The sequence below is a fragment of the Ovis canadensis genome, chromosome 18 (genome assembly GCF_042477335.2).
Source record: "Ovis canadensis isolate MfBH-ARS-UI-01 breed Bighorn chromosome 18, ARS-UI_OviCan_v2, whole genome shotgun sequence".
NCBI lineage: Eukaryota > Metazoa > Chordata > Mammalia > Artiodactyla > Bovidae > Ovis > Ovis canadensis.
In genome coordinates, this window is record NC_091262.1 from 83,496,485 (window position 1) to 83,524,161 (window position 27,677).

The 27,677-nt window shown below is 47.8% G+C and overlaps 3 gene segments (V, D, J or C); all 3 read right to left on the reverse strand.

Annotated features, from left to right (window-relative positions):
• The window catches only part of LOC138423846 (immunoglobulin gamma-1 heavy chain-like), a 161,797-nt gene that overhangs the window by 96,919 nt on the left and 37,201 nt on the right, over positions 1-27,677 (reverse strand). The window contains exon 3 of the C gene segment in view: positions 1,831-1,904.
• The window catches only part of LOC138423845 (Ig gamma chain C region-like), a 235,259-nt gene that overhangs the window by 63,241 nt on the left and 144,341 nt on the right, over positions 1-27,677 (reverse strand).
• The window catches only part of LOC138423844 (Ig mu chain C region membrane-bound form-like), a 112,662-nt gene that overhangs the window by 9,142 nt on the left and 75,843 nt on the right, over positions 1-27,677 (reverse strand). The window contains 1 exon segment of the C gene segment in view: positions 917-985. Coding sequence covers positions 917-985 — 69 coding nt within the window.

Here is a 27,677-nt window from a genome sequence, read left to right on the forward strand (position 1 = left end):
GAAACCAGAAGCGATAAATTTACCAACTGTTTTTTCTTGCTTCCAAAAACAGACTCTCAGCTTCCTGCCACCTGCTGCAGGTGGTCAGTCCGGCCCGTGGCCATCTTGACTAACTCGGCACCACCAATTACATTAAAAAAATAAGCTGAATTTATTATTCTCAAAACAGCCCTGAATTGGGGCCGAGGGCTGATGGAACCTAGTTAGTACTTTTCAGCCAAACTCTTACTCAACTCTCCAAAGCCATGATTCGCAGTTGTTAATTAAATGATAAAAATTTAAAATACTTTAAACATCTCTCTTTTTAAAGTTTCAATTTTCCAGACTATCAGGAGTCGCTTTGAAGATGCCCTGTCTTGGTATTCGCAAGCACACCTCCTCTGGCGAACAGCTTTTCTTTCTCTTACAGTGGCCTCACAAAGCCCAGCGCCCGTCACCTCCCCAGCCTCCCCTCTCTTGCCGCGGTCGGGACACTGCGTGTCCGTCCTCACCTAGACAATTCTCTTCCTGCCCAATAAAGAATTTTAAACACAGTCTAGTGCAGAGCACACCTCACCCGAGGAGGGCCTTCTCTGCCCCCGCTACGGGCGGCGCTCCTGAGGCCCTAAGTTATCCAGACACGCTCCTCCGCAGATGCTAGGACCACAGCAAGTTGCCCTGCTGCCAAGGGAGGCCTGGGACTCCCCCACTGGTGGCCCTTCCCGCCCAAGCCCCCTCTGAATGCCAGCAAGATTCTGGTTTTTTAAAGCCATCAGAAGATAGAGACTCTGAAATGCATAGGGCAGCTGGTCCCTCCTGGCCAGTCTGCCCAGTCCCCCCGGGGAGGAGGGGACAAGGACACATCAGAGGACCAGTGATGCTCAGAAAAATCCCACGAATAGGAGAGAAAGCAAAGGCTCTGTATGGCCGCTCTTACCTGAGGAGACGGTGACCAGGAGTCCTCGGCCCCAGACATCTACACCGTAGTAGTCACAGTGGCGATTATCTCCAGCCTCGCCCAACAAAAACCTCGGGAGCCTGGCAAGGCTCGAGGCACCTGGGCCCCCACCCCATCTCCAGGCACCACAGGGAAGCCGCTGGTCAAAGTCGCTTGCCTGTGGCCCTCTGCCGGCCCCGCCCCCACCTGACTGGGCCAGAGACACTATGTCCCATTTTGGCCCCCAGAGGCCAGACCAGCGCCTGCCCGGGCCAGCTGACCGCGACCCACAGACACCTAAGTCCAGCCTTGAGCAGCCACCTGGCCCAGACAGCGACGGAAGCCCCCGGTCCTGCTCAAGGCGGACAGCCAGACCCGCCAGAGGAGCCGCCTCATACCCACATTGCAGTGTCCTTGGGGCGGGGACCCTCTCCCCAGCTCCCTTTCTTGACCTCCAGAATGCCCCTGGATCTCTGACACCCCAGGCCCCCCCAGGTGCAGTGAAGTGGGGTGGGGAGGGCTCAGCTGAGCAGACAGCGTCGGGGTCCCTGGCCCCAGTGCTTGAGCCAGTCGTTACGCTGTGACAGTGATGCTGGGGCCCCAAGCACGAGCTCGTGGCCGGCTGAGGCCTCCGGACCACCTCGCATGTGGCCTCACGAGGCCAGCACAGCTGGGACCTTGGGAGTCCAGAGCCCAAGGGTGGCTGAGGCCCTCGGAGAAAGCCCTGGCTACAGAGCCCAGGAGGAGAGGGTGCCTGGAGCCTCTGCTCCTTGCTGCTGTAAGCCTGGGCCCCTGGGCCTTCCTCGTCTCAGACCCCTGGCCGTCCCAGGCCCTCTAGACCCGACACCCTCGATTTCCCCCAAAGTGCACCAAAACTCAGAGAGAGTGAGGAGAGAAGGCTGGGGAGGACTCACCTGAGGAGACGGTGACCAGGAGTCCTGGGCCCCAGTAGTCGATATAGTCACAGTGCCATGGGCCCCGTTAGGGGCTGTGCAAAAACCCAAGGCTTGGCGGCCTCTGCTCCCATGCAAAGCCAGGCCCCCAGGTCCACAGAGCCCACTCTGCCTGGCCACATTCCACAGGCAGAGGCACCACCGCAACAGGGCAGAGAGGCAAACGGCCTCAGAGGCAGATCCCCCAGGGGCCACAGAGGGTCTGCCACAGACCAAGGGGCCTCTGGAGACTTCTTTCCCAGCCCAGGACCGAGCGGGCAGAGAGCCGTCTCACCTGAGGAGACTGTGACCGGGGCGCGCTGGCCCCAGGAGTCAAAAGCAATGATGAGGGACGCCGTCCCGGCTGTCCCCAAGACATGAACCCTTGGGAGGTCAGGCCCAGGGGCCTCCCCTGCCCTCACCACACAGACCCTGACCCCGTCGGGCTCTGCCCACGTTTCCTCCCACCCAGCCAGCTCCTGTCCTCCTCTCAGGCCTCAGCTGCCTCACCTCCAGGGGCTCTGGCAGATCCAAGGGCAGGACCCCACTAGACCAGGACCCTGCCTTGCTCCGGGCATGGTGGGGCTGCACAGACCCAGGGAACTGCCCGAGGCCCAGGCAGCACTGCAAGGGAGACACTGCCCAAGGACACGGTGACCGGGGTGCGCTGGCCCCAGAGACCCGAGTCCCAGCAGCGTAGCTTCTATTCTGCTGCTTCTTTTCTACAAAAACACACACTGCCTCCTTGCTGGCCCTGACTCCCATCCCCAGTCCACCCAAGTCCCATTGTCCCCTGACTTGGTCACTGGACACGAGATTCTCCTGAGGAGACGGTGACCAGGGCACCCTGGTCCCAGAGATGGAAGTCAGCATAGTCACAGTGGGCTGGCCCTGTGCTGGGGGGCATGGAAACCCACTCAGGGTCCCCAGGAAGCCCCCAGGAAGCCCCCGGGAGCTGTAAGTCTGTCTTCCTGAAGACACTTGCCCCCCACCCTCGAAGCACCTGCCTGCCTCAGGCCCCTGGTCTGGGATTGGAGCATCTGCTGACTCCTGACCTGCTTTGTTCCCGTGAGGTCACATGCTCCCTGCTCCTCCTGAGGCTCGCTGCCCCAACCCCTGATTCCCTAGGCTCCGTACAACCCGGGCCTTGGGGACCTGGCCCCTCGCCTGGGCTGGGCCCTGTTCCGTGCCCACCTGGGAGGCTCCTCCACCTTCAGCCCAGGTGGCTCTTCTCCAGAGCCTTCAGGCTCCTGGCTGACCTGACCCCACGTGCCCTGACAGGGAACCCTCAGAGTGAGATCCCCCCATTTCCCTGGGGCCGCTCTGCTCAGGGGCTTTTGTAAAGCTGTCAGTTTTTGTGGCCCCACCCAGTTCCTGGCTTGGCCAAAACCCTGAGGGCTGGCCACGGGCGAGCTGGGGCCGGGGGGTCGGCCACCGAGCCCCTTGGAGAGCCCTGCCCACTGATCCCCAGGGCCATTCCTGGGCTGGACACACAGAGTCTGTCACTGTTAATGATCCTCACGGTGCCGAAGGTGGCCTGCGCTGGGTCCCTTCTCTTCTGGAAATGAGGGGAGATTCGAGCTGTCTTGCATCAACCCACACTGGAGCTGTGTTCTCAGCTGGAGAAAGGCCCATGGGGGCAGTCGGTGGGGGGGTGGGCCGGGGCTGTTGCTGGCCCTCTGGGTTGCTGGCACCGGGGGTCTGTCAGGGGCTCTCTCTGGCCGTGGCTGTGAAGCTGGCAGAAGCCCCTTATTAACTTCACCTCTCACTGGCCTCCATGGGAGCAGCGTCAAGGGGCTGAGGTTGCACTGCATGCTGGACCACGGGGTGCCCCCAGGGCTGGGGCCTGCCCTCTCCGCAGGCTGCTGTCCTCGGGGAGGAGTTTCAGCTCTAAATGCCCCTGGCAGGCAGGCAGGTGCGAGGGGAGGGGCATGATGGTTTCAAGGAGAGGATTGCTGCTCTTCCAGACCTGCATGCACCCTAGGGGCTGGAGGGGAGGGGGTCTGCCCTCAACAGCACCAGAGCTGGGGCATGGGTGTCAGGAGCCATGGGTGGGCCCTCGGGGGGCCAGGTGTGAGCGTGGTGGGCATGCTCGCCCTTGGACCACTGTTGGGGGTGGGAGAGAAGGGCACAGATATGGCTTGGACTAGGGGGAATGACCGTGCCCTGGAGGCTTGCTGAGGGAGGGGGTGAGTGGACAGCATGTTGGGAAGTCTCTCTGTGTCTAAGTCCAGCTGAGGCCATGGCTAGAGGCTGGGCCTTGTGCCCAGAGGAGAATGGCTGGCAGTTTTTGCAGTTGGATTTAAGGTGGCCTGTGATAGCTTGAAGTGTTTGGTGAGTGGTGCCGCTGGTCCCCTTTGTGGTCTCTGAAGGGGAAGGTTTAACTCTGGAACCAAAGACAGTCTCAGTCACCTGAGCTTTGTGTAGAATTTTACTTGAAGTGAAAGGGACAGAAAAGCTTCTGACAGACATCAGAAGAGAGTAGGAGAATACCGGCCTGGTTAAGTCTTATTTCTCAACTGGCTGCTGAGAACAGGTAAGAAGCAAGCCTCAAGGTTGTAAGAGTTCCACCAGACCCTTCCCCAAGGCATATGTCCTGAGCTAACTTCAGTACAAGATTAGCCAGGGAGTTCTGGGCAACATCTCTGGGTGAGATATATGCTGTTGCTGTGTAATCAGGGACACAAGTCTTGAGAAATAGGTTCCCAGGCAAGACTCAATAAGCATTAACATAGAGCCTCAGAGAAGCATTTCTATGAGTAAGACATTGTGCTGCGTGATCATCAGCTCCTGAAGAAAGGCCAGTTCTCAGGCAAGATGCCCTGCTGCACAGGCTTAAGGAAAGCGTGAGCGAGACAGTGCACCCACTCCTTAAAGGGACTTGGACTGCCAGCTAAGCTTCAATTCATCCGCCTGGGTGCCCATCGCTCAGTCAGTAAAGAATCTGCCTGCAAGCAGAAGATCCAGGTTTGATTCTTGGGTCGGGAAGATCCCCTGGAGAAAGGAATGGCAACCCACTCCAGTATTTTTGCCTAGAGAATCCCGTGGACAGAGGAGCCTGGTAGGCTAGAGTCCATGGGGTCACAAAGAGTCAGACGGGGCTTAGCGACTAAACCACCACCACCACCTGTGTGCCCAGCAAAGAGGCTGAAGGATGGGGGGCCTTGCTGAGAGACCTGGTTTTGGCTCTGGGGCCTCGCGTCCCCCTTTCAGGAAATGGGGGATGTGGCTGCCCCAGGCCCTCCAGGAAACAACTGCTGTGGCCCTCCTGTGTCTCTGGTTCCTGCTTGGGGGAGGGGAGGTGCCCATGGTGCCCTGCCAGCCCCTCTCACTGGGCTTGCATCTCCAGCCCCGGGCAGCCAGGGCCCTGCTGGCACAGGACCAGCTAGGTCGCAGCATCGTGGGCCCTGTGTGGGCGGCAGCCCTGCCCTTGTCTGGCCCCAACAAGTGACAGGATATGGCTTTGACTTTTTGAGCCCTTCAAAGTCTGACCTGCCTCCCCTCTCCACCTCATAACTGCCTCTTCCCAGCAATGGTGTGCAGAGCTTGGGTAAGTGCAGGGGTGGCAGGTCCAGAGCTTGCAGACCATGCAGCTGGCCATGTTCATGCCCAGGCTGGGCTCCTTCTACGGCATCCCATGGCTGAGTTCCGGGACCCCGTCCTGCCCCCACCCTCCTCAAACCAGAGAAAGGACATGATGCTACCGGCAGCAAGTTGCCAGACGACACGTCTGGATCTCCGTGGTGGAGCAGCTGGACCCGGGCCCACTGGCCATGCTGAGTCAGCCTCCTGTCTTCTGCCCACACCGCTCTGGAGGGTGGGTGACCTACCCCACTCTGGAGCATGAGGCTGTGAAGGTGTCTCTTGACTGGGCTGCCCTAAGCAGAGTGTGGAGTCCAGTTGAGACTGAGGCAGGAGGAAAGGTTGCCCTGGTCACACAGCTGCTTCATTAGAGTCAGGGCACATCCATGCCATTGCTTCTGAAAAGAGCCAGTGAGCTACAAGGGCTCTTGGGCCCTTCCCGTGGGACTGCATGGGAAGGACACCTCCAGCTGCAGGTGACGGAGGCCGACCTTCACTGGGACGACCAAGGCTGGTGGCCTCCTCACCAGTGAGGGGGCGGGGTGGGAGCTTGCTCAAGGCTGAGGGTGTGGGGGCAGGCTGTGTCTCTGAGGACATCTTGGCCACTCCCTCAGGACTATGGGGCAGCTGCCATGGCTGGAAGCATGACAGGCCCTCTCTCCTGCCCTGTGGCAGGTAGGAAGAGCGGCAGCAAGTCGCCCCTATGCAGCCTGGCTGTTCATGCAGGAAGGGGAGCCCCGCTGCTTCCACCCCTCCGTGTTCAGAGCGATGCTTCACCCACAGGACCCGGGACCCGGGAATGCTCTCCTCTGGGTGATTCCGGGGAGGCAGAGTTGCTTCTGAGTGCCTTCTCTTAGCCTCTTCTTTCTGCCTGGAGACTGGCTGCCATGGGAGCTGCCGGGGAAAGGATGTGAGCAATGTGGATGGGTTTTCAGTGACAGGGCAGGAGCCCCCTGGGCTCAGACCCCAGGGGAGAATCCCCCGAGAGTGGGACATGCTCATCCCTTCAGTACAGTGACTACACATTTGGCAGGGTCTCAGGGACCATGATGCCCCCTTCACGAACCCTCCTTTGCCCTAAGGTTACATGCATCAGGCCAAGGCCAATGCTTGGGCAACAGTCCCCAGGGGGACCCAAAGCCCTAGGTGGGGCCCAGGCTGTGGACACTCACCCTCCCCTATAGGTCAGGGAGGGGCACCAAGCAGGTGGCCTGGTCACTGCTGTGTGCACTCGCTTGCCTGGATGTGCTCACACTCATTAGTTTGCAGGAATTTGCATGAATTTCTCTGCATGCATTAGCTTGCCTTGCCTAGTCTTATGCGTGTTTGAGGTAGTTTGCCAGCTTTTCCCATGAGGGTGGTCATGACTTGGATTTTGAGGTTCTTTCCTGCTGTGAACTTCATCATTCCCACAGACTCTTGCCACCATAAATTTCCAGCCAATGGTAAAGGGAGGGGCCAGGAGAAGAGTCCAGCACCCTTGGAATTCTTGGAAGGCTCCCAGTGACCATGGGGTCTTGACTGACCACCCACACCATGCTGGGAAAAGTGGCTGTCCTGTGGATGAGGTCTCAGGACGGACAGAACCAGAAAACATGGCACACTTGGCTCACACAACAGGAAGGTCCCCCTTGAAGGCATGGTGATGAATTGGCTTTCACATCCAAAGGCGCCCCTGCACTGTCCTCCACCATAACTGACCCACCACAATCAGCCTACATATGGCCAGCTGCCTTTATGCTGGTGGTGCTGCTTCTGCTTGGACCATACCAGCTCCCTGTGGCAGGAGGTGTGTGGCAGGAACTGCGGGATGAAACTTGGGGTTTAGAGGACTCAGGAAGAGAAAGTGGTGTTGGCTGCACAGAGACAGCCTGAAGGGGCAGGAGTGTGGTATGGCTGCAATCAGGGGAGTACATGGAGGGAGTCTGGGCCTGCCTTAGAAGCAAAGCACCATTGGTGAGAGGCATGTGAATGATTGGGCAAGACATGCCTCAGCAACCTTGTTCCCCTTGTGCTGCACAGGACATCAGCTTGGCGGGCTCCGGGGTGTGCCCGACAGGACACCACCTTGGCAGGCTCTGGGGTGTGCCCCACAGGACACCACCTTGGCGGGCTCTGGGATGTGCCCCACAGGACACCACCTTGGTGGGCTCCAGGGTGTGCCCCACAGGACACCACCTTGATGGGCTCTAGGGTGTGCCCCACAGGACACCACCTTGGCGGGCTCTGGGGTGTGCCCCACAGGACACCACCTTGGTGGGCTCCAGGGTGTGCCCCACAGGACACCACCTTGGTGGGCTCTAGGGTGTGCCCCACAGGACACCACCTTGGTGGGCTCCAGGGTGTGCCCCACAGGACACCACCTTGGTGGGCTCCAGGGTGTGCCCCACAGGACACCACCTTGATGGGCTCTAGGGTGTGCCCCACAGGACACCACCTTGGCGGGCTCTGGGGTGTGCCCCACAGGACACCACCTTGGTGGGCTCCAGGGTGTGCCCCACAGGACACCACCTTGGTGGGCTCTAGGGTGTGCCCCACAGGACACCACCTTGGCGGGCTCTGGGGTGTGCCCCACAGGACACCACCTTGGTGGGCTCCAGGGTGTGCCCCACAGGACACCACCTTGGCGGGCTCCAGGGTGTGCCCCACAGGACACCATCTTGGTGGGCTCTAGGGTGTGGACATCAGCTTGGAGGGCTCTAGTATATGCCCCACAGGACACCACCTTGGCAGGCTCCAGGGTGTGCCCCACAGGACACCACCTTGGCGGGCTCCAGGGTGTGCCCCACAGGACACCACCTTGGTGGGCTCCAGGGTGTGCCCCACAGGACACCATCTTGGTGGGCTCTAGGGTGTGGACATCAGCTTGGAGGGCTCTAGTATATGCCCCACAGGACACCACCTTGGGGGGTTCTAGGGTGTGCCTGATTGGACACCACCATGGTGGGCTCCAGCGTGTGCCTGATCAGACACCACCGTGGTGGGCTCCAGGGTTCGCCTGACAGGACACCACCTTGGTAAGCTCTGGGATGCGATCAATAGGATAGCACCTTGGCAGTTTTTGGGGTGCACTCAACAGGACCACAGTGGCATGTTCAGGAGTGTACATCTCAGCTGCTGCTGCCTCGGCAGGCTCCAGGAGCAGACACAGTGGGTTGCCTGCTCATGGAGGTGGGCAACCATAGCTGAGCCCCAGGGTCTGTTTGACTTAGGAAGCAGGGCGGAGATCTCCTCCCGCAGCTGTGAATTTATCACCATGGCCGTCTTTGTGAACTCAGCAGCTGTAGGTCATCCGGATGGGCAGCAGGTTCTCCAGAAGCTGGAAAGGTCTGTTCTTGGTAGCTGTGGGCTGTGTAGATGTGTGCGTGCCAATACTGGGCTGGGTCTGGCTCTGAGCTGCCTCCACGGTAGGTCCAGGCACACAACCACTGTGTTCCTGGAGCCTGCCTTCAGTGGATCTGAGCTGGTGGCCTTGTGAAAATGATGACTGGGGGACACCAGGGCAGGCTGCCAGCATCCCCAGCAGTGAGGCGGGGCCAGGGGCAGTGCCAGCAGCAGTGTGCTTTGTGAGCTGTCACATCGGGTGACAGGCAATGCAGCACGACTCACTGCCGGACAGGCAGCTCCAGAAGAGGGATGCTCAGTGGGTTCTCTCCAGCGGCGGTGCTCCAGCCACACCTACCTCCCACCACAGACCATAACTGCAGCTCAGAAACAGACCTGAGGGCCTCTACTCCAACAGCTAGGGCACAGACTTTCCCCCAACAGGGCTGTGACACCCACAGAGCAGAGTGGAAACCGTGCCCAATGCCCAGTGTACACCTCCTGCCAAGGGGATGCCTGATGGCCTGCACACGCTGTGGAGAGGGACAGCAGGCATTCGCACGAGAAACAGCCTTGGCACCAAAGTATGTTAGACCTACGCAGGCTGCTCCTTATAAAGTAGCCAACAGAGACCACAGTAGACAACTGTTTTTCCTAAATTCACAGACTGGGAGAAATATGAGTAACATGAGAATCAGAGAAACCACTCCCACCTAAAAGACCAAGGGAATTCCCCAGAAGGAGCAGATAATGAGACAGACCTCTTGAGCCTAAGGACACCAAGTTCAAAAAGGAAGTAATGAAAATACTGAAGGAATTATGAAAGGCTATCAACAGAAAGGCAGATTACTGTTAAAAGGAATTAAAAACTCAAGGAGGAGCAAGAAAAATTAGAAAATTCCTTTGCTGAGACGAATGCTGAGCTCAAGGCAATGAATAGCAGGATGAATCTAGTAGAAGAAAGAATAAGTGACCTGGAAGATGGACTAGTGAAAGGCATCCAATATAAAGAGCACACAGAAAGCCAACCCCCCCTCCCCCCAAAAAACAGAAAAACCCTATGAAAGCAGTAAGAGGAAAGGCCACCCCAAACACAGCAACCTAAGCAAGATGAAAAGGCAGAGAAATATTCAGCAGGCAAAGGAGTATGATAAAAGCCCACCAAAACAAACAAAAGAGGAGGAGATAAGGAGTCTAGCTGAGAAAGAATTCAGAGTAATGATAGTAAAAATGATACAAAATCTTGAAAACAAAATGGAGTTACAGATAAATAGTCTGGAGACAAGGATTGAGAAGATGCAAGAAAAGTTTAACAAGGACCTAGGAGAAATAAAAAAAGAGTCAATCAATAATGAATATTTATGCAACAACTGAGATCAAAAGCACTCTGGAGGGAACCAACAGTAGAATAACCGAGGCAGAATACAGGGTAAGTGAGGTGGAAGATAGACTGGTGGGAATACGTGAAGCAGAGAGGGAAAAAGAAAAAAGCATCAAAAGAAGTGAGGACAACCTCAGAGACCTCTGGGACAATGTTAAACACCCCAACATTTGAATCATAGGAGTCCCAGAAGAAGACGACAAAAAGAAAGGGCATGAGAAAATACTTGAGGAGATAATAGTTGAAAACTTCCGTAAAATGGGGAAGGAAATAGGCACCAAAGTTCAAGAAACCCAGAGAGTCCGAAACAGGATAAACCCAAGGCGAAACACCCCAAGACACATATTAATCAAATTAATGAAGGTCAAACACAAAGAACAAATATTAAAAGCAGCAAGGTAAAAACAACAAATATGGGGATGACAAGGGAATCCCATAAGGATAACAGCTGATCTTTCAATAGAAACTCTTCAAGCCAGAAGAGAATGGCAGGACATACTTAAAGTGATGAGAGAAAATAACTTACAACCCAGCAAGGATCTCATTTAAATATGGAAAAATCAAAAGCTTTACAGACAAGCAAAAGCTGAGAGAATTCAGCACCACCAAAACAGCTCTCCAACAAATGCTAAAGGATCTTCTCTAGACAGCAAACACAGAAAAGGGTTATAAATTCGAACCCAAAACAACAAAGTAAATGGCAATGGGATCATACTTATCAATAATTACTTTGAATGTAAATGGGTTGAATTCCCCAACCAAAAGACAAAGACTGTCTGAATGGATACAAAAACAAGACCCCTATATATGCTGTCTACAAGAGACCCACCTCAAAACAAGGGACACATACAGGCTGAAAGTGAAGGGCTGGAAAAAGATATTTCACACAAAAGGAGACCAAAAGAAAGCAGGAGTAGCAGTACTCATATCCAATAAAATAGACTTTGAAATAAAGGCTGTGAAAAGAGACAAAGAAAGACACTACATAATGATCAAAGGATTAATCCAAGAAGATATAACAATTATAAATATATATGCATCCAACATAGGAGCACCACAATATGTAAGACAAATGCTAACAAGTATGAAAGGGGAAATTAACAATAACACAATAATAGTGGGAGACTTTAATACCCCACTCACACCTATGGACAGATCAACTAAACAGAAAATTAACAAGGAAACACAAACTTTAAATGATACACTAGACCAGTTAGACCTAATTGATATCTACAGGACATTTCACCCCAAAACAATGAATTTCACCTTTTTCTCAAGTGCACACGGAACCTTCTCCAGGATAGATCACATCCTGGGCCATAAATCTAGCCTTGGTAAATTCAAAAAACTTGAAATAATCTCAAGCATCTTTTCTGATCGCAATGCAGTAAGATTAGATGTCAACTACAGGAAAAAAACTATTAAAAATACAAACACATGGAGGCTGAACAACACACTCCTGAATAACCAACAAATCACAGAAGAAATGAAAAAAGAAGTAAAAATGTGCATAAAAAGAATGAAAATGAAAACACAACAACCCAAAACCTGTGGGAGTCAGTAAAAGCGGTGCTAAGGGGAAGGTTCATAGCAATGCAAGCCTGCCTCAAGAAACAGGAGAGAAATCAAATAAATAACATAACTTTACAGCTAAAGCAACTAGAAAAAGAAGAAATGAAGCACCCCAGGGTTAGCAGAAGGAAAGAAATCATAAAAATTAGGGCAGAAATAAGTGAAAAAGAAACAAAGGAGACCATAGCCAAAATCAGCAAAGCCAAAAGCTGGATCTTTGAGAAGATAAATAAAATAGACAAACCGTTAGCCAGACTCATTAAAAAAAAAGGGGGAGAAGAATCAAACCAACAAAATTAGAAATGAAAATGGAGAAATCACAACAGACAACACAGAAATACAAAGGATCATAAGAGACTACTATCAGCAATTCTATGCCAATAAAATGGACAACATGGAAGAAATGGATGAATTCTTAGAAAAGTATAACTTTCCAAAACTGAACCAGGAAGGAATAGAAAATCTTAGCAGATCCATCACAAGCACAGAAATTGAAACTGTAATCACAAATCTTCCAGCAAACAAAAGCCCAGGACCAGATGGCTTCACAGCTGAATTCTACTGAAAATTTAGAGAAGAGCTAATACCTATCCTACTCAAACTCTTCCCGAAAATTGAAGAGGAAGGGAAACTTCCAAACTCATTCTATGAGGCCAACATCACCCTAATACCAAAACCTGACAAAGACGCCACAAAACTACAGGCCAATGTCACTGATGAACACAGATGCAAAAATCCTCAACAAATCCTAGCAAGCAGAATCCAACAACACATTAAAAAGTTCATACACTATGACCAAGTGGGCTTTATCCCAGGGATGCAAGGATTCCTCAATATTCACAAATCCATCAATGTGATACATCACGTTAACAAATTCAAGGATAAAAACCATATGATTATCTCAATAGATGCAGAGAAAGCCCTTGAGAAAATTCAACATTCATATATGATAAAAAACCCTCCGAAAAGCAGGCATAGTAGGAACATCCCTCAACATAATAAAAGCCATATATGATAAACTCACAGCAGTCATTATCCTCAATGGTGAAATTTGAAAGCATTTCCTCTAAAGTCAGGAACAAGACAAGAATGCCCACTCTCACCACTTCAATTCAACATAGTTTTGGAAATTTTAACCACAGCTATCAGAGAAGAAAAAGAAATGAAAGGAATCCAGATTGGACAAGAAGAAGTAAAACTCTCACTGTTTGCAGATGGCATGATCCTCTACATAGAAAACCCTAAAGACTCCACCTGAAAATTACCAGAGCTAGTCAATGAATGTAGTAAAGTTGCAGGATATAAATGTAACACACAGAAATCCCTTACGTTCTTATACACTAGCAATAAGAAAACAGAAAGAGAAATTAGGGAAACAATTCCATTCACCATTGCAATGAAAAGAATAAAATACTCAGGAATCAGTTAAGTTCACTTCAGTCGCTCAGTTGTGTCCAACTCTTTGTGACCCCATGAATTGCAGCACGCCAGGCCTCCCTGTCCATCACCAACTGATGGAGTCTACCCAAACCCATGTCCATTGAGTTGGTGATGCCATCCAACCATTTCATCCTCTGTTGTCCCCTTCACCACCTGCCCTCAATCTTTTGCAGCATCAGGGTCTTTTCAAATGAGTCAGCCCTATGCATCAGGTCACCAAACTATTGGAGTTTCAGCTTCAACATCAGTCCTTCCAAAGAACACCCAAGACTGATCTCCTTTAGAGTGGACTGGTTGGATCTCCTTGCAGTCCAGGGGACTCTCAAGAGTCTTCTAACACACCACAGTTCAAAAGCAGCAATTCTTCAGTACTCAGCTTTCTTCACAGTCCAACTCTCACATCCATACATGACCACTGGAAAAACCATAGCCTTGACTCGACGGACCTTTGTTGGCAAAGTAATGTCTCTACTTTTCAATATGCTATCTTTGTTGGTCATACCTTTTCTTCCAAGGAGTATTTGCCTTTTAATTTCATGGCTGCAATCACCATCTGCAGGGATTTTGGAGCCCAAAAAATAAAGTCTGACACTGTTTCCACTGTTTCCCTGTCTATTTCCCATGAAGTGATGGGACCAGATGCCATGATCTTCAGTTTCTGAATGTTGAGCTTTAAGCCAACTTTTTCACTCTCCACTTTCACTTTCATCAAGATGCTTTTTAGTTCCTCTTCGCTTTCTGCCATAAGGGTGGTGTCATCTTCATATCTGAGGTTATTGCTATTTCTCCCAGCAATCGTGATTCCAGCTGGTGCTTCTTCCAGCCCAGTGTTTCTCATGATGTACTCTGCATAGAAGTTAAATAAGCAGGGTGACAATATACAGCCTTGATGTACTCCTTTTCCTATTTGGAACAAGTCTGTTTTTCCATGTCCAGTTCTAACTGTTGCTTCCTGACCTGCATACAGGTTTCTCAAGAGGCAGGTCAGATGGTCTGGTATTCCCATCTCTTTCAGAATTTTCCACAGTTTATTGTGATCCACAGAGTCAAAGGCTTTGGCATAGTCAATAAAGCAGAAATAGTTGTTTTTCTGGAACTCTCTTGCTTTTTCCGTGATCCAGTGGATGTTGGCAATTTGATCTCTTGTTCCTCTGCCTTACCTAAAACCAGCTTGAACATCTGAAAGTTCACGGTTCATGTATTGCTGAAGCATGGCTTGGAGAATGTTGAGCATTACTAGTGTGTGCTGCTGCTGCTGCTAACTTGCTTCAGTCGTGTCCGACTCTGTGAGACCCCATAGACGGCAGCCCACCAGGTTCCCCCGTCCCTGGGATTCTCCAGGCAAGAACACTGGAGTGGGTTGCCATTTCCTTCTCCAATGCATGAAAGTGAAGAGTGAAAGTGGGGTCACTCAGTCGTGTCTGACTCTTCTCGACCCAGTGGACTACAGCCTAGCAGGTTCCCCCGTCCATGGGATTTTCCAGGCAAGAGTACTGGAGTGGCCTGCCACTGCCTTCTCCACTAGTGTGTGAGATGATTGCAATTGTGTGGTAGTTTGAGCATTCTTTGGCATTGCCTTTCTTGGGGATTGGAATGAAAACCGACCTTTTCCAGTCCTGTGGCCACTGCTGAGTTTTCCAAATTTGAGTATATATCTACCTAAAGAAACAAAAAGGACAGAAATGGGGTGGACCTAACAGAAGCAGAAGATATTAAGAAGAGGTGGCAGGGATACACAGAAGAACTGTACAAAAAAGATCTTCACGACCAAGATAATCACGGTGGTGTGATCACTCACCTAGAGCCAGACATCCTGGAATGTGAAGTCAAGTGGGCCTTAGAAAGCATCACTATGAACAAAGGTAGTGGAGGTGATGGAATTCCAGTTGAGCTATTTCAAATCCTGAAAGATGGTGCTGTGAAAGTGCTACACTCAATATGCCAGCAAATTTGGAAAACTCAGCAGTGGCCACAGGACTGGAAAAGGTCGGTTTTCATTCCAATCCCCAAGAAAGGCAATGCCAAAGAATGCTCAAACTACCACACAATTGCAATCATCTCACACACTAGTGGAGAAGGCAGTGGCAGGCCACTCCAGTACTCTTGCCTGGAAAATCCCATGGACGGGGGAACCTGCTAGGCTGTAGTCCACTGGGTCGAGAAGAGTCAGACACGACTGAGTGACCCCACTTTCACTTTTCACTTTCATGCATTGGAGAAGGAAATGGCAACCCACTCCAGTGTTCTTGCCTGGAGAATCCCAGGGACGGGGGAACCTGGTGGGCTGCCGTCTATGGGGTCTCACAGAGTCGGACACGACTGAAGCAAGTTAGCAGCAGCAGCAGCACACACTAGTAATGCTCAACATTCTCCAAGCCATGCTTCAGCAATACATGAACCGTGAACTTTCAGATGTTCAAGCTGGTTTTAGGTAAGGCAGAGGAACAAGAGGTCAAATTGCCAACATCCACTGGATCACGGAAAAAGCAAGAGAGTTCCAGAAAAACAACTATTTCTGCTTTATTGACTATGCCAAAGCCTTTGACTCTGTGGATCACAATAAACTGTGGAAAATTCCGAAAGAGATGGGAATACCAGACCATCTGACCTGCCTCTTGAGAAACCTGTATGCAGGTCAGGAAGCAACAGTTAGAACTGGACATGGAAAAACAGACTTGTTCCAAATAGGAAAAGGAGTACATCAAGGCTGTATATTGTCACCCTGCTTATTTAACTTCTATGCAGAGTACATCATGAGAAACACTGGGCTGGAAGAAGCACCAGCTGGAATCACGATTGCTGGGAGAAATAGCAATAACCTCAGATATGAAGATGACACCACCCTTATGGCAGAAAGTGAAGAGGAACTAAAAAGCATCTTGATGAAAGTGAAAGTGGAGAGTGAAAAAGTTGGCTTAAAGCTCAACATTCAGAAACTGAAGATCATGGCATCTGGTCCCATCACTTCATGGGAAATAGACAGGGAAACAGTGGAAACAGTGTCAGACTTTATTTTTTGGGCTCCAAAATCCCTGCAGATGGTGATTGCAGCCATGAAATTAAAAGGCAAATACTCCTTGGAAGAAAAGGTATGACCAACAAAGATAGCATATTGAAAAGTAGAGACATTACTTTGCCAACAAAGGTCCGTCGAGTCAAGGCTATGGTTTTTCCAGTGGTCATGTATGGATGTGAGAGTTGGACTGTGAAGAAAGCTGAGTACTGAAGAATTGCTGCTTTTGAACTGTGGTGTGTTAGAAGACTCTTGAGAGTCCCCTGGACTGCAAGGAGATCCAACCAGTCCACTCTAAAGGAGATCAGTCTTGGGTGTTCTTTGGAAGGACTGATGTTGAAGCTGAAACTCCAGTACTTTGGCCTCCTCATGTGAAGAGTTGACTCATTTGAAAAGACTCTGATGCTGGGAGGGATTGGGGGCAGGAGGAGAAGGGGATGGCTGATGATGAGATGGCTGGATGGCATCGCCGACCCGATGGACGTGAGTCTGAGTGAACTCCAGGAGTTGGTGATGGACAGGGAGGCCTGGCGTGCTGCGATTCATGGGGTCTCAAAGAGTTGGACACGACAGAGCAACTGAACTGAACTGAAAGAAACAAAAGACCTATATATAAAAACTATAAAACTCTGAATAAAGAGATCAAAGATGACACAGATAGATGGGGAGATATGCCACGTTCACGGATTGGAAGAATCAATATAGTGAAAATGAGTAAACTACCGAAAGCAATCTATAGATTCAGTGCAATCCCTATCAAACTACCAATGGTATTTTTCAAAGAACTAGAAGAAATAATTTCACAATTTGTATGGAAATACAAAAAACCGCAAAGAGCCAAAGCAATCTTGAGAAACAAGAGTGGAACTGGAGGAATCAACCTGCCTGACTTCAGGCTCTACTACAAAACAACAGTCAGCAAGACAGTATGGTACTGGCACAAAGATAGAAACATAGATCAATGGAACAAAATAGAAAGCCCAGAGATAAATCCATGCACCTATGGACACCTTATCTTTGACAAAGGAGGCAAGAATATACAATAGAGAAAAGACAATCTCTTTAACAAGTGATGCCGGGAAAACTGGTCAACCATTTGTAAAAGAATGAAACTAGATCACTTTCTAACACCACACACAAAAATAGACTCAAAATGGATTAAAGATCTAAATGAAGACCAGAATCTATAAAACTCTTATAGGAAAACATAGGCAAAACACTCTCTGATATAAATCACAGTAGAATCTTCTATGACCCACCTCCCAGAGTAATGGAAATAAAAGCAAGAATAAACAAATGGGACCTAATTAAAATTAAAACTTTTGCACAATGAAGGAAACTATAAGCAAGGTAAAAAGACAGCCTTCAGAATGGGAGAAAATAATAGCAAATGAAGCAACCAACAAAGAATTAATCTCAAAAATGTACAAGCAACTCCTGCAGCTCAGTTCCAGAAAAATAAGTGACCCAATCAAAAAACGGGCCAAAGAACAATACAGACATTTCTCCAAAGAAGACATATGGATGGCTAACAAACACATGAAAAGATGCTCAACATCACTCAGTATCAGAGAAATGCAAATCAAAACCACAATGAGGTACCATTTCATGCCAGTCAGAATGGCTGCGATCCAAAAGTCTACAAGCAGTAAATGCTAGAGAGGGTGTGGAGAAAAGGGAACCCTCTTACACTGTTGGTGGGAATGCAAACTAGTAGAGCCACTATGGGGAAGAGTGTGGGGATTCCTTAAAAAACTGGAAATAGAACTGCCATATGACTCAGCAATCCCACTGCTGGGCATACACACCGAGGAAACCAGAACTGAAAGAGACACGTGTACCCCAATGTTCATCGCAGCACTGTTTACAATAGCCAGGACATGGAAGCAACCTAGATGTCCATCAGCAGATGAATGGATAAGAAAGCTGTGGTACATATTCTACTCAGCTATTAAAAAGAATGCATTTGAATCTGTTCTAATGAGGTGGATGAAACTGGAGCCTATTATACAGAGTGAAGTAAGCCAGAAAGAAAAACACCAATACAGTGTATTAACTCATATATATGGAATTTAGAAAGATGGTAACGATGACCCTATATGCGAGACAGGAAGAGACACAGATGTAAATAACAGACTTTTGGACTCTGTGGGAGAAAGTGAGGGTGGGATGATTTGGGAGAATAGCATTGAAACATGTATATTATCATATGTGAAACAGATCACCAGTGCAGGTTTGATGCATGAGTCAGGGTGCTCAGGGCTGGTGCACTGGGATGACCCAGAGGGAGGGGCTGGGGAGGGAGGTGGAGGGAGGGTCAGGATGGGGAACACACGCACAGCCTTGGCTGATTCATGCGAGTGTATGGCAAAAACCACCACAATACTGTAAAGCAATTAGCCTCCAATTAAAATAAATTAAAAAGAAAAGAGTAAGGGACCTGTGGGATAATATAAAGTGTGCAAATCTATGCATAATAGAGAATCCACAAGGAGAAGAAAGAGAAAAAGGGATTGAAAAGTATTTGAAGAAAGTATGGCTGAAAATTTCTCAAACCTAAAGAAGGAAGCAGCTATCCAGATACAGGAGCACAGAGGGTTCCAAACAAGATGAACTTGAACAGACCTACACCAAGACGTATTATAATAAAAGGGGCAATATTTAAAGATTCAGGGAGGATTCTAAGGCAGCAAGAGGAAAACAAAGGACCTCTGCAATGCCATCAGCCCATGTCTCTACAGAAACTCTGTAGGCCAGAAGGCAAGATATATTCACAGTCCTGAAATGAAAAAACCTGCAGCCTAGGGTACTTTACCCAGCAAGATTATCATTCAGAAAGGAGAGATAAAGAATCTCTCATACAAGCAAAGACTGAAAGAACACAGCGATACTAAACCTATCCTTAAGGAAATATTAAAAGTCTTCTCTAAATAGAAAATAAGAAAGAAGCTATAAGAATGCGAAAATCACAACTGAAAGTAAACCACTTAAATAAACCAGTATACATATTTTAAAAAATAAAAAAAGATTATGAAAAGTAATAATAACCACAATGATCAAAAAGGATAAAAATGAAGATGTAAAAAAGGACATGAAAGTCATCAAATATGGAAAAGGAGAGTAAGAAAATATAAATACTTTTTGGGATGTGATTGAGGCTAAATAACTATCAGTCTAAAGTGAGTAGGTATAGGAAGGGTTAATATACTCAATACAGGAAGGGCTTCCAGGTGGCTCAGAAGTTAAAGCATCTGCCTACAATGCAGGAGACCTGGGTTTGATCCCTGGGTTGGGAAGATCCCCTGGAGAAAGAAATGGCAACCCATTCCAGTACTCTCACCTGGAAAATTCCATGGGTGGAGGAGCCTGGAAGGCTGCAGTCCATGGAGTCACAAAGAGCTAAACACGACTGAGTGACTGCACTTCACTCACTAACTAATACTTAAAAATGGGGCAACCACAAATAAAAAAATACAGTAGATTAACAAAACCCCAAAAGATAATGCAACAATAGCATAAAATAAAAGGAAAATTTCAAACCACAGTTCAGTTCAGTTCAGTCGCTCAGTCATGTCCGACTCTTTGTGACCCCATGAATCGCAGCACGCCAGGCCTCCCTGTCCATCAGCAACTCCTGGAGTTCACCGAAACCCACATCCATCGAGTCGGTGATGCCATCCAGCCATCTCATCCTCTGTTGTCCCCTTCTCCTCCTGCCCCCAATCCCTCCCAGCATCAGAGTCTTTTCCAAGGAGTCAACTCTTCGCATGAGGTGGCCAAAGTCCTGGAGTTTCAGCTTTAGCATCATCCCTTCCAAAGAACACCCAGGACTGGTCTCCTTTAGAGTGGACTGGTTGGGTCTCCTTGCAGTCCATGGGACTCTCAAGAGTCTTTTCCAACACCACAGTTCAAAAGCATCACTTCTTCAGTACTCAGCTTTCTTTATGGTCCAACTCTCACATCCATACGTGACTACTGGAAAAACCATAGCCTTGACTAGATGGACCTCCACAAGAGGAAAAGAAAAAAAAAAGGACCAAAGGAAATATATAAAACCAATCAGAAAATGAGGTTTAAAATGGCCATAAATACATATATTTCATAATTATCTTAAGTATCAGTGGTCTAAATGCTCCTACCAGATGTATTAGAATGCATACTGGATAAAAAAGAAGAGCTGGCGACGTGCTGCCTATAAGAGACTGGCCTTAGGACAAAGGGCATACACAGATTCAAACCGAGGGAGTGGAAAAGATGTTCCACCCAAATGTGAATGACCGGAAAGCAGGAATCACAATATTCATATCAGACAAAATAGACTTTAGAACTTAGACCTAAAGAAAGACAAAGAAGAACACTATATTCTGATGAAAGAATCACCATAAGAGGATTTTACACTCATCAACATATGCACACCCAATTCAGGAGCACCCCAATACATGGAACAGATACTAACAGACATAAGGGAGAAATTGATGGGAACACAACAATAGGAGACTTTAACACTTCACTGACACCAGTGGACAGATCTTCCAGAGAACCAGTAAGACGACAGAGATTCTAAATGGTACAAAATAGAACAGTAAGACTTGACTGATACATTCATGATATTGCATCCAAAAAACCAGAATATACATTCTTTTCAAATACACAAGGAACATTCTCTAGAACACAAACTAGGGCAGAAAACAAGCCTCAGAATATTTAAGAGTGTAGACATTATCTCGAGTACTTTTTCTGATCACACAGCATGAGCCTATTAACCAACCACAGAAAAGGAAATGAGAAAACACCAACTACATGGAGACTAAATAACATACTACTCTCAAACCAATGAGTCAACGAGGAAACCAAAGAGGAAATTGAAACTATCTTGAGACAAAAGACAATGAAAACACATACAAAGTCTATGGGATGCAGCAAAAGCAGTTTCTAGAGGGAAGTTCAGAGTGATATAGGCCTTCATAGAAAAACAAGAAAATCTCAAATAACACCTACCAGCAGCAGAAGACATTAAGCAGAAGTGGTTAAAATACACAGAACTATATCAAAATGCCTTAGTGACCTGGACAACCAAGATGGTGTGGTCACTCACCTAGAGCCAGATATCCTGGCGTGTGAAATCAAATGGGCCTTAGGAAGAATTACGAGGAACAAATCTAGTAGAGGGGACAGAATTCCAGCCCAGCTATTTGAGATATTAAAAACTGATGCTGTTAAGGTACTGTACTCAATATGTCAGCCAATTTGGAAAACTCAGCAGTGATCACAGGACTGGAAATCGTGTTTCCACTCCAATCCCTAAGGAGGGCAACACCAAAGAATGCTCCAGCCACTGTACAGGTGCTCTCGTTTCACCTGATAGCAAGGTAATGCTCCAAGTCCTTCAAGCTAGACTTCAGTTCAGTGCAGTTCAGCTGCTCAGTCGTGTCTGACTCTTGGCGACCCCATGAATCGCAGCACTCCAGGCCTCCCTGTCCATCAGCAACTCCCAGAGTTCACTCAGACTCATGTCCATCGAGTCTGTGATGCCATCCAGCCATCTCATCCTCTGTTGTCCCCTTCTCCTCCTGCCCCCAATCCCTCCCAGCATCAGTCTTTTCCAATGAGTTAGCTCTTCACATGAGGTGGCCAAAGTACTGGAGCTTCAGCTTTAGCATCATTCCGTCCAAAGAACACCCAGGGCTGATCTCCTTCAGAATGGACTGGTTGGATCTCCTTGTAGTCCAAGGGACTCTCAAGAGTCTTCTCCAACACCACAGTTCAAAAGCATCAATTCTTCGGCACTCAGCTTTCTTCACAGTCCAACTCTCACATCCATACATGACTACAGGGAAAACCATAGCCTTGACTAGACGGACCTTAGTCGGCAAAGTAATGTCTCTGGTTTTGAATATGCTATCTAGGTTGGTCATAACTTTCCTTCCAAGGAGTAAGCGTCTTTTCATTTCATGGCTGCAGTCACCATCTGCAGTGATTTTGGAGCCCCCCAAAATAAAGTCTGACACTGTTTCCACTGTTTCTCCATCTATTTCCCATGAAGTGATGGGACAGGATGCCATGATCTTCATTTTCTGAATGTTGAGCTTTAAGCCAACTTTTTCACTCCTCTTTTACTTTCATCAAGAGGCTTTTTAGTTCCTCTTCACTTTCTTCCATAAGGGTGGTGTCATCTGCATATCTGAGGTTATTGATATTTCTCCTGGCAATCTTGATTCCAGCTTGTGTTTCTTCCAGCCCAGCGTTTCTCATGATGGACTCTGCATATAAGGTAAATAAGCAGGGTGACAATATGCAGCCTTGAGGTACTCCTTTTCCTATTTGAACCAGCCTGTTCCATGTCCAGTTCTAACTGTTGCTTCCTGGCCTGCATACAGATTTCTCAAGAGGCAGGTTAGGTGGTCTGGTATTCCCATCTCTTTCAGAATTTTCCACAGTTTATTGTGATCTTCAGAGTCAAAGGCTTTGGCATAGTCAATAAAGCAGAAATAGTTGTTTTTCTGGAACTCTCTTGCTTTTTCCATGATTCAGCGGATGTTGGCAATTTGATCTCTGATTCCCCTGACTTTTCTAAAACCAGCTTGAACATCAGGAAGTTCACAGTTCATGTATTGCTGAAGCCTGGCTTGGAGAATTTTGAGCATTACTTTACTAGCATGTGAGATGAGTACAATTGTGTGGTAGTTTGAGCATTCTTTGGCATTGCCTTTCCTTGGGATTGGAATGAAAACTGACCTTTTCCAGTCCTGTGGCCACTGCTGAGTTTTCCAAATTTGCTGGCATATTGAGTGCAGCACTTTCACAGCATCATCTTTCAGGATTTGAAATAGCTCAACTGGAATTCCATCACCTCCACTAGCTTTGTTTGTAGTGATGCTTTCTAAGGCCCACTTGACTTCACATTCCAAGATGTCTGGCTCTAGATGAGTGATCACACCATTGTGATTATCTGGGTTGAAGATCATTTTTGTACAGTTCTTCCGTGTATTTTTGCCACCTCTTCTTAATATCTTCTGCTTCTGTTAGGTCCATACCATTTCTGTCCTTTATCGAGCCCATCTTTGCATGAACTGTTCCCTTGGTATCTCTAATTTTCTTGAAGAGATCTCTAGTCTTTCCCATTCTGTTGTTTTCCTCTATTTCTTTGCACTGATCGCTGAAGAAGGCTTTCTTATCTCTTCTTGCTATTCTTTGGAACTCTGCATTCAGATGCTTATATCTTTCCCTTTCTCCTTGGCTTTTCGCTTCTCTTCTTTTCACAGCTATTTGTAAGGCTTCCCCAGACAGCCATTTTGCTTTCTTGAATTTCTTTTCCATGGGGATGGTCTTGATCCCTGTCTCCTGTACAATGTCACAAACCTCCGTGCATAGTTCATCAGGCACTCTATTTATCAGATCTAGTCCCTTAAATCTATTTCTCACTTCCACTGTATAATCATAAGGGATTTGATTACACAAACCACTTCAGTATTCTTGCCTTGAGAACCCCATGAACAGTATGAAAAGGCAAAATGATAAGATACTGAAAGAGGTACTCCCTAGGTCAGTAGGTGCCCAATATGCTACTGGAGGTCAGTGGAGAAATAACTCCAGAAAGAATGAAGGGATGGAGCCAAAGCAAAAACAATACCCAGCTTGGATGTGACTGGTGATAGAAGTAAGGTCCGATGCTGTCAAGAGTAATATTGCATAGGAACCTGGAATGTCAGGTCCATGAATCAAGGCAAATTGGAAGTGGTCAAACAGGAGATGGCAAGAGTGAATGTCGACATTCTAGGGATCAGCAAACTAAAATGGACTGGAATGGGTGAATTTAACTCAGATGACCATTATATCTACTACTGCGGGCAGGAATCCCTCAGAAGAAATGGAGTAGCCATCATGGTCAGCAGAAGAGTCCGAAATGCAGTACTTGGATGCAATCTCAAAAACGACAGAATGATCTCTGTTCATTTCCAAGGCAAACCATTCAGTATCACAGTAATCCAAGTCTATGCCCCAACCAGTAACGCTGAAGAAACTGAAGCTGAACGGTTCTGTGAAGACCTACAAGACCTTTTAGAGCTAACACCCCCAAAAGATGTCCTTTTCATTATAGGGGACTGGAATGCAAAAGTAGGAAGTCAAGAAACACCTGGAGTAACATGCAAATTTGGCCTTGGAATGTGGAATGAAGCAGGGCAAAGACTAATAGAGTTTTGCCAAGATAATGCACTGGTCATAGCAAACACCCTCTTCCAACAACACAAGAGAAGACTCTACACATGGACATCACCAGATGGTCAACACCGAAATCAGATTGATTGTATTCTCTGCAGCCAAAGATGGAGAAGCTCTAAACAGTCAACAAAAACAAGACCAGGAGCTGATTGTGGCTCAGATAATGAACTCCTTATTACCAAATTCAGACTAAAATGGAAGAAAACAGGGAAAACCGCTAGACCATTCAGCTAGACTTCAACAGAATGTGAACCAAGAACTTCCAGATGTAAAAGCTGGATTTAGAAAAGGCAGAGTAACCGCAGATTAAATTGCCAACATTTGATTGGTTATGGAGGAAGCAAGAGAATTCCAGAAAAACATCTACTTCTGCTTTATTGATGATGCTAAAACTTTTGACTGTGTGGATCACAACAAGCATGGAAAATTCACCTTACCTATCTTCTGAGAAATGTGTATGCATGTCAGGTAGCCACAATTAGAACATGACTTGGAAAAACAGACTGATTCCAAACTGGGAAAGGAGTACAACAGGGCTGTATATTGTCACCCTGCTTATTTAAATTCTATGCAGAGTATGTCCTGTGAAATGCTGAACTGGATGAATCAAGATTTCTGGGGAAATATTAACCTCAGATATGAAGACGATACCACTTTAATGGCAAAACTCGGGGCAGAACTAGTCTCTTCATGATGGTAAAAAAGGAGAATGAAAAAGCTGCTTGAAACTCAGCATTCAAAAAACCAACATCATGGCATTTGGTAGGATCAATTCATGGCAAATAGAAGGGAAAAAGTGGAATCAGTGACAGATTTTATTTTCCTGGGCTCCAAAATCACTGCAGATGGTGACTGCAGCCATGAAATTAAAAGACACTTGTTCCTTGGAAGGAAAGCTATGACAAACCCAGCATATTAGAAAGAAGACACCACTTTGCCAAAAGTTCCATGTAGTCAAAGCTATGACTTTTTGAGTAGTCATGTACAGAAGTGAGAGTTGGACCACAAAAAAGGCTGAGTTTTGAAGAACTGATGCTTTTGAACTGCGGTGTTGGAGAAGACTCTTGAGAGTCCCTTGGACTGCAAGGAGATCAAACCAGTCTTCCTAAAGGAAATCAACCCAGATTATTCATTGAAAGGACTGATGCTTAAGCTCCCAGGGTTACTACTTTGTAACCCTGATGCCAAGAGTTGGTGTATACAAAAAGACTCAGGTGCTGGGAAAGATAGAAGGCAAAAAGACAGGGGCATAAGAGGATGACATGGTTAGAGAGCATCACTAACTCAATGGACATGAATTTGAGTTAGGTCTGGGAGATAGTGAAGGGCAGGGGAGCTTGTGGGGCTACAGTCCATGGGGTCACAAAGAGTCAGACACAACTTAGCAGCTGAACAATATTATACATATTGAATATGAAATATATGTATATGCATGCACATTGCATATATATGTTCAATAGGAACAGTATAGACTATTGAAGATAATATTATATTTTCTTATAACTCTCTCTCTCTACATATATATATACATAAACATAAAATTCATTCAATCGTGAAGGACCTCAAGGAGACACTCTCCCAAGTTGATGCCTGTGGAAAATATATTTCAGTACTAGTTGCTTTTTTGGAGGGCATAAAATTCTTGGATCACATTTTTCTCTCCAACAGGGTTTTATGGGCAGTGACAGATCCCTCGCCTCTTGTGTTTGGTCTGATTGTGTGTAGGTGCTGCTTTGCTTATTTTGAAGTCATGTTCAGTTTCTTCAGTCACTCAGTCGTGTCTGACTCTTTGTGACCCCATGGATCGCAGCACGCCAGGCTTCCCTGTTCATCACCGTCTCCTGGAGCTTGCTCAAACTCATGTCCATTGAGTCGGTGATGCCATTCAACCGTCTCATCCTCTGTTGTCCCTTCTCCTCCTGCCTTCAATCTTTCCCAGCTTCAGGGTCTTTTCCAATGAGTCAGCTCTTCGCATTAGGTGGCCAAAGTATTGGCGCTTCAGCTTCAGCATCAGTCCTTTCAATGAATACTCAAGACTGATCTCCTTTAGGATGGGCTGGTTGGATCTCCTTGCAGTCCAAGGGACTCTCTCAAGAGTCTTCTCCAGCACTTAGAGGGTAACAGGCAGGAAGGCCAGGGGTCTCCAAATGGAGGAAATAGCCTGCAAGTGTCAGACGTTTTTATCTCTCTTAATCGGCAGGAGGAAACAAAGTAGCGATATTTTTTCCTTCTCTATACAAATTTAAAAGGAGGTTTCTCTTAAAATTCTGTGTTGTCATAATGATACCTGGTTTCACCTCAAGTTAACCAATGCCTTTTTCTTATGGAAATGTTTACCTTAGGCCATGCTAACGTACTATGCCTTTACCCCAAACTGTCTTCAAGTCTGTCCGCCTCTTGGCTCAGAACCTACTTGATAAACCAGTATGTTATACTCCGATATTGTTCCTCTAATCTATGTAAATAACACTATTTGTATGGTGCTCTGCCCTTCTTCAAGATTCAAGTTAATCCTTTTATGGCCCAAGATGAACCATTTGGAGCCAAGATTATCCCAGAATACATCCTATGGGGGAGGGGCCTGGTGCCATTCTAAGTTTTGAGACATTCCTTTCTTTCAGACTGCTGGTGACTACATAACACCCAGCTGAAGACTAGCAGGGGAGAGGAGCACTCTTTCTGCCCCCTTCTGATGCCTATGTCAGAAGCTTTCTCTATCTCCTTTATACTTTAATAAAACTTTGTTACACAAAAGCTCTGAGCAATCAAGCCTCGTCTCTGGCCCTGGATTGAATTCTTCTCCTCCAGGGGCCAAGAATCCCGGCGTCGTAATTCAACAACAACCTTTCAACACCACAGCTCAAAAGCATCAATTCTTCACCACTGGGACCAAGGATGTGTCTGAATTCTGCTCTGCTGTCCTTAGTTGGTGGGCAAAGGGGCTGCTCATCCCAGACACTGCCTCTGCGTCTCAGGATGGGCGGAGAGTGAGCTGCACTCTGGAAGCCCTGCCCTTGGACCTCAGTGCATTTCACGGCGAATACCAGGGTCATGTGGATGCCCCTAGGGGCAGAGGGGTCTGGGCTGCACTGGGAAGGACGAGAGGAGGATGGGTGTTTGGTGGGTGTGAGGAAGATCGGCCCCAGAGACGAAGGACGGGAGCTGTGGGTGGAGGGGTCTGGCGTGGGCCATGCTGGGCGGAAGGGAGCTCAGGGCTCGGGTGTGGTTTCAGGTTGACCTAGTTGGGTGAGGAGACCCCAGGGCCAGGGCAGAGGGGGGGAGTAGCAGTGTAGGGGG